The sequence below is a fragment of the Cebus imitator genome, unplaced genomic scaffold (genome assembly GCF_001604975.1).
Source record: "Cebus imitator isolate Cc_AM_T3 unplaced genomic scaffold, Cebus_imitator-1.0 Scaffold37, whole genome shotgun sequence".
In the NCBI taxonomy this organism is placed as follows: Eukaryota; Metazoa; Chordata; class Mammalia; order Primates; family Cebidae; genus Cebus; species Cebus imitator.
Window position 1 is genome coordinate 8,918,805 of NW_016107352.1, and position 12,462 is coordinate 8,931,266.

Here is a 12,462-nt window from a genome sequence, read left to right on the forward strand (position 1 = left end):
GTGTGTGTGTGTGTGTGTGTGTGTGTGTGTGTGTGGGAAAAAAAAACCAATTTATGAAAAAAAGTCTTGTATTTTTCATAACATTTTGTAATTTGGATTTTCTAATTCTTATAGGTGGGATGATACTAATTTTTTCTGAATTAGTGACATTTTATAATATCATAAGTATAGCTTTAGTAGGAACAGTATTTTAATTCTAGCCCACATTTTAAAATTATAAGGTGTTGCGCACATTTCATAAGAGGGTTAGTTGAATTTTTCAAGTAACCACAATAGATTCTTTCTTAATCATTTTGGACAAGTGGAGTTTATGTTATTCAAAGACATCACCTTGAGGATTATCTGGAAGACCCCTGAGTGTAAACATTGACAATCACAGTTTTAGAGTAACAATATTATTTTTTCTTCCTCTTTAATAAGACAGATAAAATGGATTTTGGATTTATATATTTTTTGTTTGTTTGTTTAAATCCTTGGTTTAAAGTAAAATTCTATCTTCCTGACTACCTATTGTCTTTGAAATGATTTACATTGCCTAATATAGTGAATATTGAATAAGACATTAGTGCTTACTGCATTTAGTTCTTATTGAAAGACAAATATTTTCATTTTGGGGACAATGACATTCTAACGTGATGTCTTTTATAAGCTTTGCAAATACTCTAATGAACAGCAGGGGGAGGTCACACTCCAGTATGAAGGTAAAATACCTTCTAAATCCAAACCGCTTTTACAGAACACTGCTGTTTAAAATAAAACAGCACGTCATGCTATTTTTCAAAAAGCCTGAAAAGCTAGTGTCCTCCTCTCTTGCAGAGGTTGTTGCTATAATGTTGCCTGAAAAATGGTATTACTTTTTAATGGCACCTTTTGAATTTTCATGTGAAAGAAGTCTGCTGAGTTAAGTATTGTTCCACTCCCGGGGCTACATCTTTAAAAAATACAGCTACTTCTGATACAGTGGTAAATGTAATGACTGTAAATTCTCACATCTGAAATTAAACACTGAACATAGTGAGTAAATGAATGAAAAAGAAAGATGACACCATGGAGAGTTAGCATTAAAAAACACCCAGACCAGGCGTCAGCAAAATTTGACCTGCAGAGGTGGCCTACTGGCAGTTTTTGTAAAGAAAGTTATATGGGAAAACAGTCATGTTCATTCTTTTATTTATTATGGTTGCATTAGCAGAATGGCAAAGTTGAGAAATTGCAACATAGAGCTTGCTGAAAATAGTTTCTATATAGTCCTTTACAGAAAAAGTTCGCCACTCTTGGTCTAGAGATGTAATGAAGTCTTGGACAAGATATTTATTCTTCTCTCTTAAAAATTTGAAATCATGCATTGAAAAGATGGCTTCAAATTTTGTCAGTGAGAAAGACAAAAGACTATGGATTTTAAAATAGTGCCTCCAAGACAGACATTCAATCTGAAACTGAGAAATCAAATTAGAGAGAAAGAAAAATCAACATATAATTTTGATTTCCTTTAGTTACAAAAGTCATTGATACATTATTTTCTCCATCTGCTCAAAATTACAAAGACATCCAGTTCCTTTTTTTCTTTTCTTTTCTTTTCTTAACAAAGATAACAAATATAAAAATCTAGTCATAAACAGCCTTCAAAGAACAATTACAAACCAACTAGAAGAATCCACCTTTTAGAGGGTTAAGGGGTAGGGACTTCAACACTTAAATTACCGCCATGTTGTCAATTTCACAATGGCTGCAGTGATGAGGAAGAGTGTGTACAGCAGGTGTAATAGCTGATTTCATCTTGCTGCCATCCAAACTGAACTTTACTCTCTTCAGGATACAAGAACTTGCAAATGTCTTCATGACACTCTTGGCACAGATGTCTTCATCCCATATGAAAAGAGGCAGTTTATATGGCAATACTGGTTAAGTGCCTATCATGCTGCACTAATATAGTGCAAAAATGTGCCTTCCATATAGCAAAAAAGATGCAGGCAACCAGTTTGAAAATCAGGGAAAGTAGAAACATATTAACACAAGTAAATTAGTTTTCCAGACAATAACCACTATAAAATACTGAACTTGAGGACTCTTTCTTCTAAGACACTAGTACTTGTCCAGCATTCTTACTTTGGAGAGAGACAAGAATGGAGTCTTAAAAAAGAGTCCTTGTCTCTGAAATGCAGGTCAATAAAATCTACCATCGACCACCAAGATGCTGAATTTATTCAGTGGGTTTTCTGCTTAGCTTAGAGCTTGTTAGGCATTGTTAAAATTGCTTATTAACAAGTACATAATCTGACATAATGTGCATCAACACATGTTGTTAATTTATAGTATTGTGGAGATCTTGGTAGAAACTCGTCATGCTAGAAAGTTTTATGGATTAACACTGCAGACAGTCTTGTATCAGGCATTCTACCTGATCAATCCCACCATTATTTTTTAGAGATGAAGGTGGATTTTCGTTGGTAGACTTCAGAAAAGATGACATAAAACTTTCAGAATGCAGCATGTATTCAACTAAATCTCCTATAATTCTCACAGTTGATGTATGTAAGTGGTACTGTGTTGAATATCTCCAGTGGCAGTATGATTTTCACTCTTGACTTTATGACGCCCTTTTTAAAAATTGAAATGTATTTTAATCCACACAGTTTGGATCCGTGTGTTGTGGCCTCTGGACATCTACTATGAAGTCAGAAAGCCGAAACTGGTTGTTGCCAGGAGAAGTTATATGTTACATGTCAGCATCTCCATCATAGGCTAAGGTTAAAGGTTTCAGTCGGTTGTTTTGCCTTCGTTGGGGTTTCTTTGGCTTTTTGCTGCAGAACAAATAATTAAAATTGGGAGAAAGAAAATCAGTCTCTAATTGTAAATGTGACTGCTTTCAGTGAAAAAACATAAAAATAAATTGATAAATCAAAATTGCCTCGTTGGCTACACTGCCTAAAGTCCACCTTAGAATTTGATTTTCTGATCTCCCTGAATTTCAGTTTTATGCTTTGAATAAACTCTAAGTAAACTTCAAGTGTTTAACTATCCTGCAAAAGATAAATTATCCAAGTGGAATTATTTTAGTATTAACAACAGAAATAATATCATAGTCTAGTCATTTTCCTTTGGCAAGAAACCTTTATAAATAATACATAATTTATAAATAACACATGTTTTAAAAGATAGTTGAATATGATTAAGTATTACTATAATATCTTTCTCCATTAGAATTCAATATAAAAATCGACAGTTCACCATAACCAGTACAAAGCAATTCTCTTAAAAGTATGCAAGAGAATATGCTTGAGAAGATGACCTGCAGGAAGTTCTTGCTCGTCGTTAGATACGAAATGGCTCAGATTTGGTAGCTTTTAGCTCATCTAAGACGAAAGCCTTGTTTACTTGGAAATCATGTGAACATGAGATAAATGTAGAATACTGATTTGAGAAATTAGTTTGCTGTTTCTGTGTTATGATTAACTGAAAGTGTTTTCTCTGAAATAGAGACGTTATGTATCTCTTTGGATTTTTAAATATTTAAACACTCACCAAGCTAGATAAATCATGGAGACAATAAAGAGGAGTAACACAAATGCCCCAGCTGCTACACCGTAAACCCAGGTCTTTAGTCTCCCATCTAAGAAGAATGATATTAGTTATTAATTTACATTAGTCTGGTATACATGAGGCAGTCTTTAACTATGAACAGTGATCAATCATATATGACCAATTTCTTTCAAAACTCAAGAGAGTTATCGCTTCAACACAGTTAATGATTAATGCAAAGCTGCTGTTATGAGTTAGATACTGCTTCATTAAAGATAAGTTATCAAAGAAAACTGAATTGAAAAGTTATAAATAATGTTTAACTTCAGATTTCAAGTTTCTTTGTCTAAACTTCAGCTGCCTTTCATCTCAGTTTTACTTCAAACTCAATACATGTGTAATGCTATATAAACATTTTCTTCTGATTTTCAATCTATTTTGAGAATTGCAATCATAAGAAAAGATGGAAAATGCCATTTTTAGATAGTTCTACAACCTCGAGTTACTGTAGATAGGTATTTAGACAAAAGCTTCATCATTTTCATTCCAGGTAAAATGAAAGCGAATATATTCAACATCTTATAGAATTAATAATCTTTTATCTAATCTGCACTGACAGTGTGTTTTAAAATTGGCTTGACAATGTCATTTACAAAAGCAACTAGTTTGGTTAGCATCTAAAAGGATCTATAAATCATTTTTTTCCTTTTCTATTATATGGAATGAGACGTAACAGGAACTTTTGTAATTTGGGTTTCTGCTCTCATTTTCTTTGAACTCCTCAGTTTTATGCTCTGAATAAACTTCAAACAAAAGATGTTATTTATGACATGGCTAATTTAATTTTATCCTCACATCAACATATATTTTCTGTTGCAATTAAATATTTGATCTTAGTGTCAAAATTATAGATTAGGCAAAATTGACCTCATGTAAACTCTGGTTTATTCAATATTTGAAAGGCATCAAATGCAAATTGGTACTGTGGAATATTTTTGCCTGGAGCTAGATCAAGTGAGAGGTTCATTTGCTGGAAACAAACTAAATTAATATTCTAAATATCTTTTCTTTCTAATCCTAAAGATTTTTTTTTGATTTGAGCTGAGTTTAGAATCAAAAGAGCTGTTTCATGATTGAGCTTCTCTATGCTTTGAGTTTCTTCAACAAATGTTTTTTGGGTTTTTCAAAATCAAAGAATATCTAAGTATAAGTTTTCAGAACATGCACCTCTTAAATATATTATCATTTTCACTTTGGGGAAACTATATATAAAATTAAAAATAATGACAATAATATTTATTTTTTTCAAAAGGACTGATTTTGATGTGAGGAGATCTGCTTCATTTGTTAGTAAAGCTCAGAATTGCTACTGGTTATCTGCTAGTCTGTTGTCTTGAACACTGAGGGAAGAGCTTCCCATGCTTACACAGACAAGTCAGCTTTGCAAAATAAATCGTACTTTCAGCTAAAAAGCCAATTAAAGCAGGAATAATGTGATTAAAACCAAATCACCCAAACATTTAAAATATCCTAAAAATCCAATATTTATTCTCCAGTAAGGGAAAGTGTTCAGACTTAATGCATTAGCAGTGGAGACGTGCTAGCTGTGCAGATTCCTTCCGTCTTTTCTCATGCTTCTAATGGCATTTTTAAGTAGACTATGCCTGGTTCTGCCTAGAGAGTTCCTTTGCCTCATGGACTAGGAGTTCCTCCAGGGAGTGAGAAAAAGTGGCATGATACGAGCTGTTTTATAACCCATGTAGCACATTTTCAAGCGCTAGGTTAGTTCTAGGGATGAGCATATGATTAAATCCAACAGAGGAGAGAAAGTGTGCAGAGTAGAGAATAGCGTTTCATGAGGTTTTCAAGCGGTTGCCCATATTGGCTTTGCATTTATTACTAGATACATTAAAAGCTATCTGTTTAATGTGAAAAAAAATTGGGATCATCCCCATCCAGAAGGGAAGGCTCCATTATTGCCCCTGTGTATCTGGCACTTGTACAGATTCTCAGTATTTGAGTATGCTGACTTGTAGGGCTAATCCAAACTGATCTAGCTATCAAGTGTCCCCTGGCACAGAACTGCGTAACTCATGTTATGATCAAATTACAAATTCTGGAATGTCTTTATAGTCTCCTTTATCCTAATTCTGAATGACAACACATTTTTTAAAATTCATATTCCCATCTTTGTTCAATTTGAAATTACACTTGTAATTTTTGGACTGGAATTGAATTGAATCATATTGATACTAAAATTTTCTCAGAAGAGAGTAATTTCATTTCTCTGAACTTCAAACATAAGTTATTTTCCATAATGATAGTAAAAATTTGGGAATAGATGGCACTAACAGAATAAAGGCATGTAGATAAAATAATCAATAACTCATATAACAATGCTTGCTCACTCTTTTAATCCTTTGGCATTGCCTAAAGCATAACTAAAGGTTTCAACTTCAACACTAGTCTAGTCAGTTCACCTGGCCCAAATGGCTGTAGAAACCAGGTCCTTCCCCGTCCTGCTGGGTTACTGGAGGGTTGGGTTGGATGGACAGCCCGACTGGTTTTCACATCTCCTCTTTTGTCCTCCATGGTGGGTATTACCACCACGGGGATAAGTGTGCATTGCTCAAGGGTGCTGTTAGAAGACATGACTTCAGTGTACCCTTCTTCACAGTGGCATATTTTTGTCTGCAGGAGAACAAGCAGATTTATACTAGCCATGCAAGGAATCTTTGAAAGTCTAACAGACCTGACTTGAAGAGAAGGCTTTAAACAAGGACTTTTTTTTTTTTTGGGGGGGGGGGAATTACTATACGTAATTCCTGTAATATTTTTAGCTACATAAAAATACACTTTCGGTATTACATATAAATGTTTTCTCAGGGTGAAAGCAAGTGAATTCAGGACTTTTTAGATTGATAAAAGGAGGTGTCTAAAATGGGATTTTTATGCCTCAAGACATGCTTTCTTTGGAGGGAGATAAACTGCAAGAGACAGTGGGGTGGCAAATGATGGAGCTGGGTTGTCTGCCCTGATGAATTTACACATACCTCGCTACAATACGAGTGGGGTTGGCTACACGGCGGGTTACAAGACCTGTCGGCATCAGGCTGGCTCATCACCAAGCAACCCCCTGTAGAACAGAAAGTCATGTTTTGACAAATAATATATCTTGCTATGATGAAAATACACTGTTGTTAGTGACTTGTCTTTGAATCTTGAACTACTTTGGGAATCCCAGGAATTTTTCTGTCAGTGGTTGACTGTGAAATATTTGGTTAACCTTGAGCACCTGTAGTGACTCCAGGACCTTCTTACCCAGGGGAGGTAGCACAGTGCCTGCTTCTCAGCAGGTATTCAACAAGCATTTGTTGAAAGAATGATTCTATAGCTGCTATTTTGAAAATACTAATTGCACATAACCTTCTTCTGTCAGGAGCGCTTGAAGCTAAGTCCAGCAATTAAAAAGCTGATTTAATTTTTTTCTAAGGTTAAATTCTTTCTTGGAGATTCAGAACAATAGTTTTCATGTCCTTTGAAATAACTCTTTAGCTCTTTATGTTAAATAATTTTTTTAAAAAAATAACGCATTCTTCTTCTTGAGAAAATGACAATTTCTGCTAATTCAGGGTGTTTTTTTGATATAGAGAAGAAAACAAATGTATCTACTAAATCATTTGTTTTGAACTGTGGTTTTAACTTGATATTACAGCTGTTTATCTCTCTCTTGTTTATTTTCCAGTGTAGTACCAACTGTCCCTAAGTTGTTTCAAGTGAGGTTTTAAGATGGAAATAGAGGTCATAGAAAACATTGGTGATATGAAAGGAACTCATATATTCAAACTATACTTGTTCAGTTTAACAGAATTTTAGCAAAGCAAAATTTTTTCTTTATTGATAGAACTGATGGTCTTCAGGAATGTAATCACATGTGCCTATTGCTAATTCTCTGTGTTTCTCTCAATATTACAATCTCAAAATACAGAAAAATTATTACAGAAAAGCAGTTAGTCATTGCAAGGCAGTTGCAGTTAATTGGCCGTATTGAAGTTATTATCATTAAACAAATACATACACAAAAGGAAAGCAATATTTTGAGTTCCTTAAAAGGACAATTTATAAATTAAAGCAATTGATCAAGATAGATAATATACTTTACATGCTTGCCTATTTGTCATAAAGAATGTCATCTCTCCTAAAAGATGAAAGAAGAATGCATATAGAGTTTATCACAGATGATTTACACATTGGCTTTTTTGTACTGAATACCATTAGAAATAGTCCATTGGACACTTTGCTGAATTAAAAATACGATTTTACAGGTAAGTCTTTTAACGTTTGACTGACCTTTGCATTGGGGGAAGAGCCCCAAATGCAGTAGAAAAAGTTTTTAATATGTAGAAGAAAAGTCAGGCAAACATTATTTGCATCCATTATTGGAAAAAAATTTGCAAATTTATAGGATCATTTAGAGAAGTGGTTAAATTTTCTTTGAATAGTTTAAAAATGAATGGATACATTTATTGCCAATCTGTGAGCTGAATGGATAACTTCTATAACACCTCCTCATTCAGAAAACCCATCTGTCCCTGTCCAGGGCTCTTCTTACTCCATACTTCCTGGAGTGAGGGGGCTGAAGCAGATTTTTCTCCCAAAAAATAATACAGTGAGACAACAAAGGGTTTCTGTTAGATGTCTTTTATTTGTTATGTGTGTGACCACAGGGAGTTGTTATTAAGCGTTTCTTGATAGAGCTTTCTTATGTATAAAATCATATCTTCACAAGAAAAAAACTGATATCCTGATCTAGCTCCCATAAAGGAGGAAATTAGTAATTGGGTTTCAATGAATCCACGTAATTTAAAATTCAATATAAAAATGGATAGTTTTCAAAAAGCATATTGATCCTTGCTCCTTTTTCTTACTGTATATATTAAAGTTAAATTTATAAATGGACATTACCCAGAGGCATCCAAATACACACTCCTTATTTCCCCCCACAGCAATGTTAAAACACAGCAGCAAGTGAGCAGGTCTGCCTGAGCAGTTAACTGTCAAGATGCCTGCTGTTGCTGTACTATGGCAATTCCCATAAGTTGTTAGATTTATAAAAAGAATTGTTTATGGAAAGACATTAGATTTCTGGGTCCATGTGCCTGAAATTAAGCTTCTGGTTCTGACTTTCATTTATTTTTTAGGAAATGTGCTTGGTGGTTCACTATGTATCTTGAGCCAAAATCTCAATTCCTCCTTCAAGGGATCATTGGGATCCCTCATGTTTACAGGCTTCAGATAGGCATTTAGGAATTGCACACTATAGTAATTCTTTGGAGGTATATGTTGGTCGAAGTACAATTTAAAAAAGTTATTCCTTTGGAGTTCTTCTTTGGATATATAGTAATTTGGGGATGTGGGCACAGTAGGTGAGCTGCTCAGGTGGTCTGGGTTTGAAATTTACCAATAGGTCTTTCCAATTAATTAATTAAAAAATGTCTGAATCATAGGTTTCTGAATTCAAGCAAGATATTTGGATTTGTATAATCATACTCCCTTGGTGGTATTTTTGGTCTGCATTTATGTTTCCTTCAAGACACAGAAGCAGAAAGTAAAAAAAAAATTGATTATTTTTAAACGTGTAGGAAGTTACTCATATATAAAATTTCTAGAAAAGATAATTTGAAAAGTGTTTATTTATAATAATTATTAGAATTAGATTGTATTAAATGTTTCAGCAGCGGTACCTAAGAGGGCTAATTTGAACCATTATAAAACAAAATAATTTGTCACTGGTCATCAGATGGGTGTAGCCAGCTTAGGCAACCTGAATCCCTAACAGGCTTTGAATACTGAAAGAGTAACTTCGTTTCCTTAATTATTTTCTTCAACCAATCACATGTGTGTTACAGGAAGATTTTCAAAGAGAAACTGGAGGTTTACCTGTGACATTTATACCATCTGACCTTTGACACCACACTGTTCGGGAAGAGCCCTTCCAAGCACTGGCCATCCATTTATATTCATAGCACTGTCCATCTGCAGGGAAACAGTAAACATGAGCAAAAGCATTCTGTTACACAGAACAACAATCATGGGGATAGAGTACTAATAACATATTTATGAACAACTGAAAAGTGGTAAGAAGCCCATCTCTGATGATTCAAATGTCAATTTATTGTCAGTCCTGAAGCTACCAAGCATATGTTTTAAAATTGCAGCTATCCCAACTAATTTTCCGTGTCTGCTGTCACACTACCTGGTGGGAACCTAGGTTTTTAATTTAATTTAATTTTTAAAGAGTGTTATGAAATAAATATACAGTCAGACATGGAGAATAACTATATATATATATATAGAGAGAGAATACGTGGAGAATATATATAGAGAGTGTGTGTATATATGTATATGTAAATAACTATATATATAGAAAAAAATATATATATACTCTATAGATATATATAGAAAAATATATATTCTCTCTCTATATAGATATATATAGAGAGCTCTCTTTATAGATCTCTCTCTATATATCTATATATTCTCTGTATTCTCTCTATATGAAGAGAATAACCCTATATATCATACAATTTTAACAAATATTATTTATCCATATTTACTTCAGTTTTCATTAGTTTGTTGATGAATAAAACATGAGGTAGAATTGTATTCTTTCCTGCTCTGAACACCCTGTCTGTCCAGCAGCACCTACTATTCTGAAGTAGATGTATGACTTTGTTATGCTTTTAGTTATTTCACTGTATGCACACACACATAATTACTATCTACAGAAATGATATATGATATTTTTTGCAGTCATAAATTTAAAAAAGTATCCAATGTAGCATTCTGAAATGTAGTCAGTGTTACAGGTGAAATATTTCTAAGTGATTTTTAAAAATGTAGTACAGTTTATTTTAACTGTGACATAGAATTTCATTGTAATACATAACACAGTTTATTTAGCTATTTCTTCTATTAGGTTATTTTTAATTTTGTTATTCAAACAATACCTTGAACGTAAACCTTGTGCAAGTGTCCTGGTGCTTCTTTAAGTTAATATATCTAGAAGGGAAATTTCTGGGTATCACTGTATGGATAGCTAAGACTTTATTAAATATTGCTTTTTTTTTTTTTCCTGCAAAAGGTGACAGTTTACAAATCCATCAGCAGTGCATAAAGTTTACAATTCCTTTAAACACTCATGAAAATTTTTAATTGCTGGATTTAATTTTATTTTTGGTTAGCCTTTTGGGTATGGAAAGTTACCTTGTCATTTTAAATTAAAGCTCCTTGATTAATAAAGTTAATGAACAGTAACCTAAATGTTTTGGGACATGTCGATCTCCCATTATGCAAACTACTTATTTAAACCTTTGGCCTTCCCCCCCCCTCAACTACTGAAATCTATGTTTTTTTCTCATTGAATTGTAGAAATTCTTCCTTCTGGAACAGTGATTCTATTTTTTTTTTTTTTTTTTTTACATTTNTACATTTCTATTTTTTTCGTATTTTATTGTATTGTATTGTATTTGGGCTCTGGGGTACATGTGCACATCCTGTATCCTGCAGGGTTGTTGCTTAGGTACATACATGCCATGGTGATTTGCTGTCTCCATCTCCCACTCCCCCGTTGCCTACATCAGGCATTTCTCCCAGTGTTATCCCTCCCCATCCTCCCCTCCCCAACTTGCTGTTCCTTCCCTCCCCTCCCCCCACCCCCCCAATCTAGCCCTGTGACTGTTGTTCCCTTCTCTCTGCCCAAGTGTTCTCATTGTTCATTACCCGCCTGTGAGTGAAAATATGCTGTGTTTGGTTTTCTGTTCTTTTGTCAGTTTGCTGAGAATGATGGTTTCTAGATTCATCCATGTCTCTACAAAGGACATGAATTTGTCATTTTTTATGGCTGCATAGTATTCCATGGTGTATATATGCCACATTTTTTTTGTCCAGTCAGTCACTGATGGGCATTTGGGTTGGTTCCAGGTCTTTGCTATCGTAAACAGCACCGCAGCGAGCATACGTGTGCATGTGTCTTTATAATAGAGTGATTTGTAATCCTTTGGATAGATACCCAGTAATGGGATTGCTGGGTCAAATGGAATTTCTATTTCTAGGTCCTTGAGGAATCGCTGTCTTCCACAATAGTTGAACTAATTTACACTCCCACCAACAGTGTAAAAGTGTTCCTATTTCTCCACATCCTCTCCAGCATCTGTTGTCTCCAGCTTTTTTAATGATCGTTATTCTAACTGGCTTGAGATGGTATCTCAGTGTGATTTTGATTTGTATTTTTCTAATGACCAATAATGGTGAACATTTTTTCATATGTTTGTTGGCCACATATTTGTCTTCTTTTGACAAGCATCTGTTTATATCCTTCAACCACTTTTGAATGGGTTTGTTTTTCTTGTAAATCTGTTTTAGTTCTCTGTAGATTCTGTATATTAGCCCTTTGTCAGATGGGTAGATTGCAAAAGTTTTTTCCCATTCTATTGGTTGCTGGTTTACTCTAATTATTGTCTCTTTTGCTGTGTAGAAGCTCTTAAGTTTAATTAGATCCATTTGTCTATTTTGGCTTTTGTTGACATTGCTTTTGGTGTTTTAGTCATGAAGTCCTTGCCTGTGCCTATATCCTGAATGGTGTGGCCTCGGTTTACTTCTAGGGTTTTTATGGTGTTAGTTCTTATGTTTACATCTTTAATCCATCTGGAGCTAATTTTTGTATAAGATGTAAGGAAGGGGTCCAGTTTCTGCTTTCTGCACATTGCTAGCCAGTTTTCCCTACACCATTTATTATTAGGTCTGCTTTGTCTAGATCTGAGTTCAAGTCCTGGATATCCTTGTTGACTTTCTGTCTTGTTGATATGTGCAGTATTCTCAGTGGAGTGTTAAAGTCTCCCACTATTACTGTGCAGGAGTCTAAGTCTCTTTGCAGGTCATTAA

The 12,462-nt window shown here is 34.2% G+C and overlaps 1 protein-coding gene across 1 annotated transcript in view; it reads right to left on the bottom strand.

Moving 5' to 3' along the window:
• Positions 1-1,291: 1,291 nt before the first annotated feature.
• Positions 1,292-12,462, bottom strand: part of THSD7A (thrombospondin type 1 domain containing 7A) — a 493,191-nt gene continuing 482,020 nt past the window's right edge. Inside the window, exons 24-28 of the mRNA XM_017525230.2 lie at positions 9,460-9,555; positions 6,573-6,655; positions 6,000-6,210; positions 3,523-3,610; positions 1,292-2,801 (exon numbers count right to left, since the gene is read on the bottom strand). Coding sequence (XP_017380719.1) covers positions 2,717-2,801; positions 3,523-3,610; positions 6,000-6,210; positions 6,573-6,655; positions 9,460-9,555 — 563 coding nt within the window. The 3' untranslated portion in view covers positions 1,292-2,716. The remainder of the gene's footprint in view (positions 2,802-3,522; positions 3,611-5,999; positions 6,211-6,572; positions 6,656-9,459; positions 9,556-12,462) is intronic.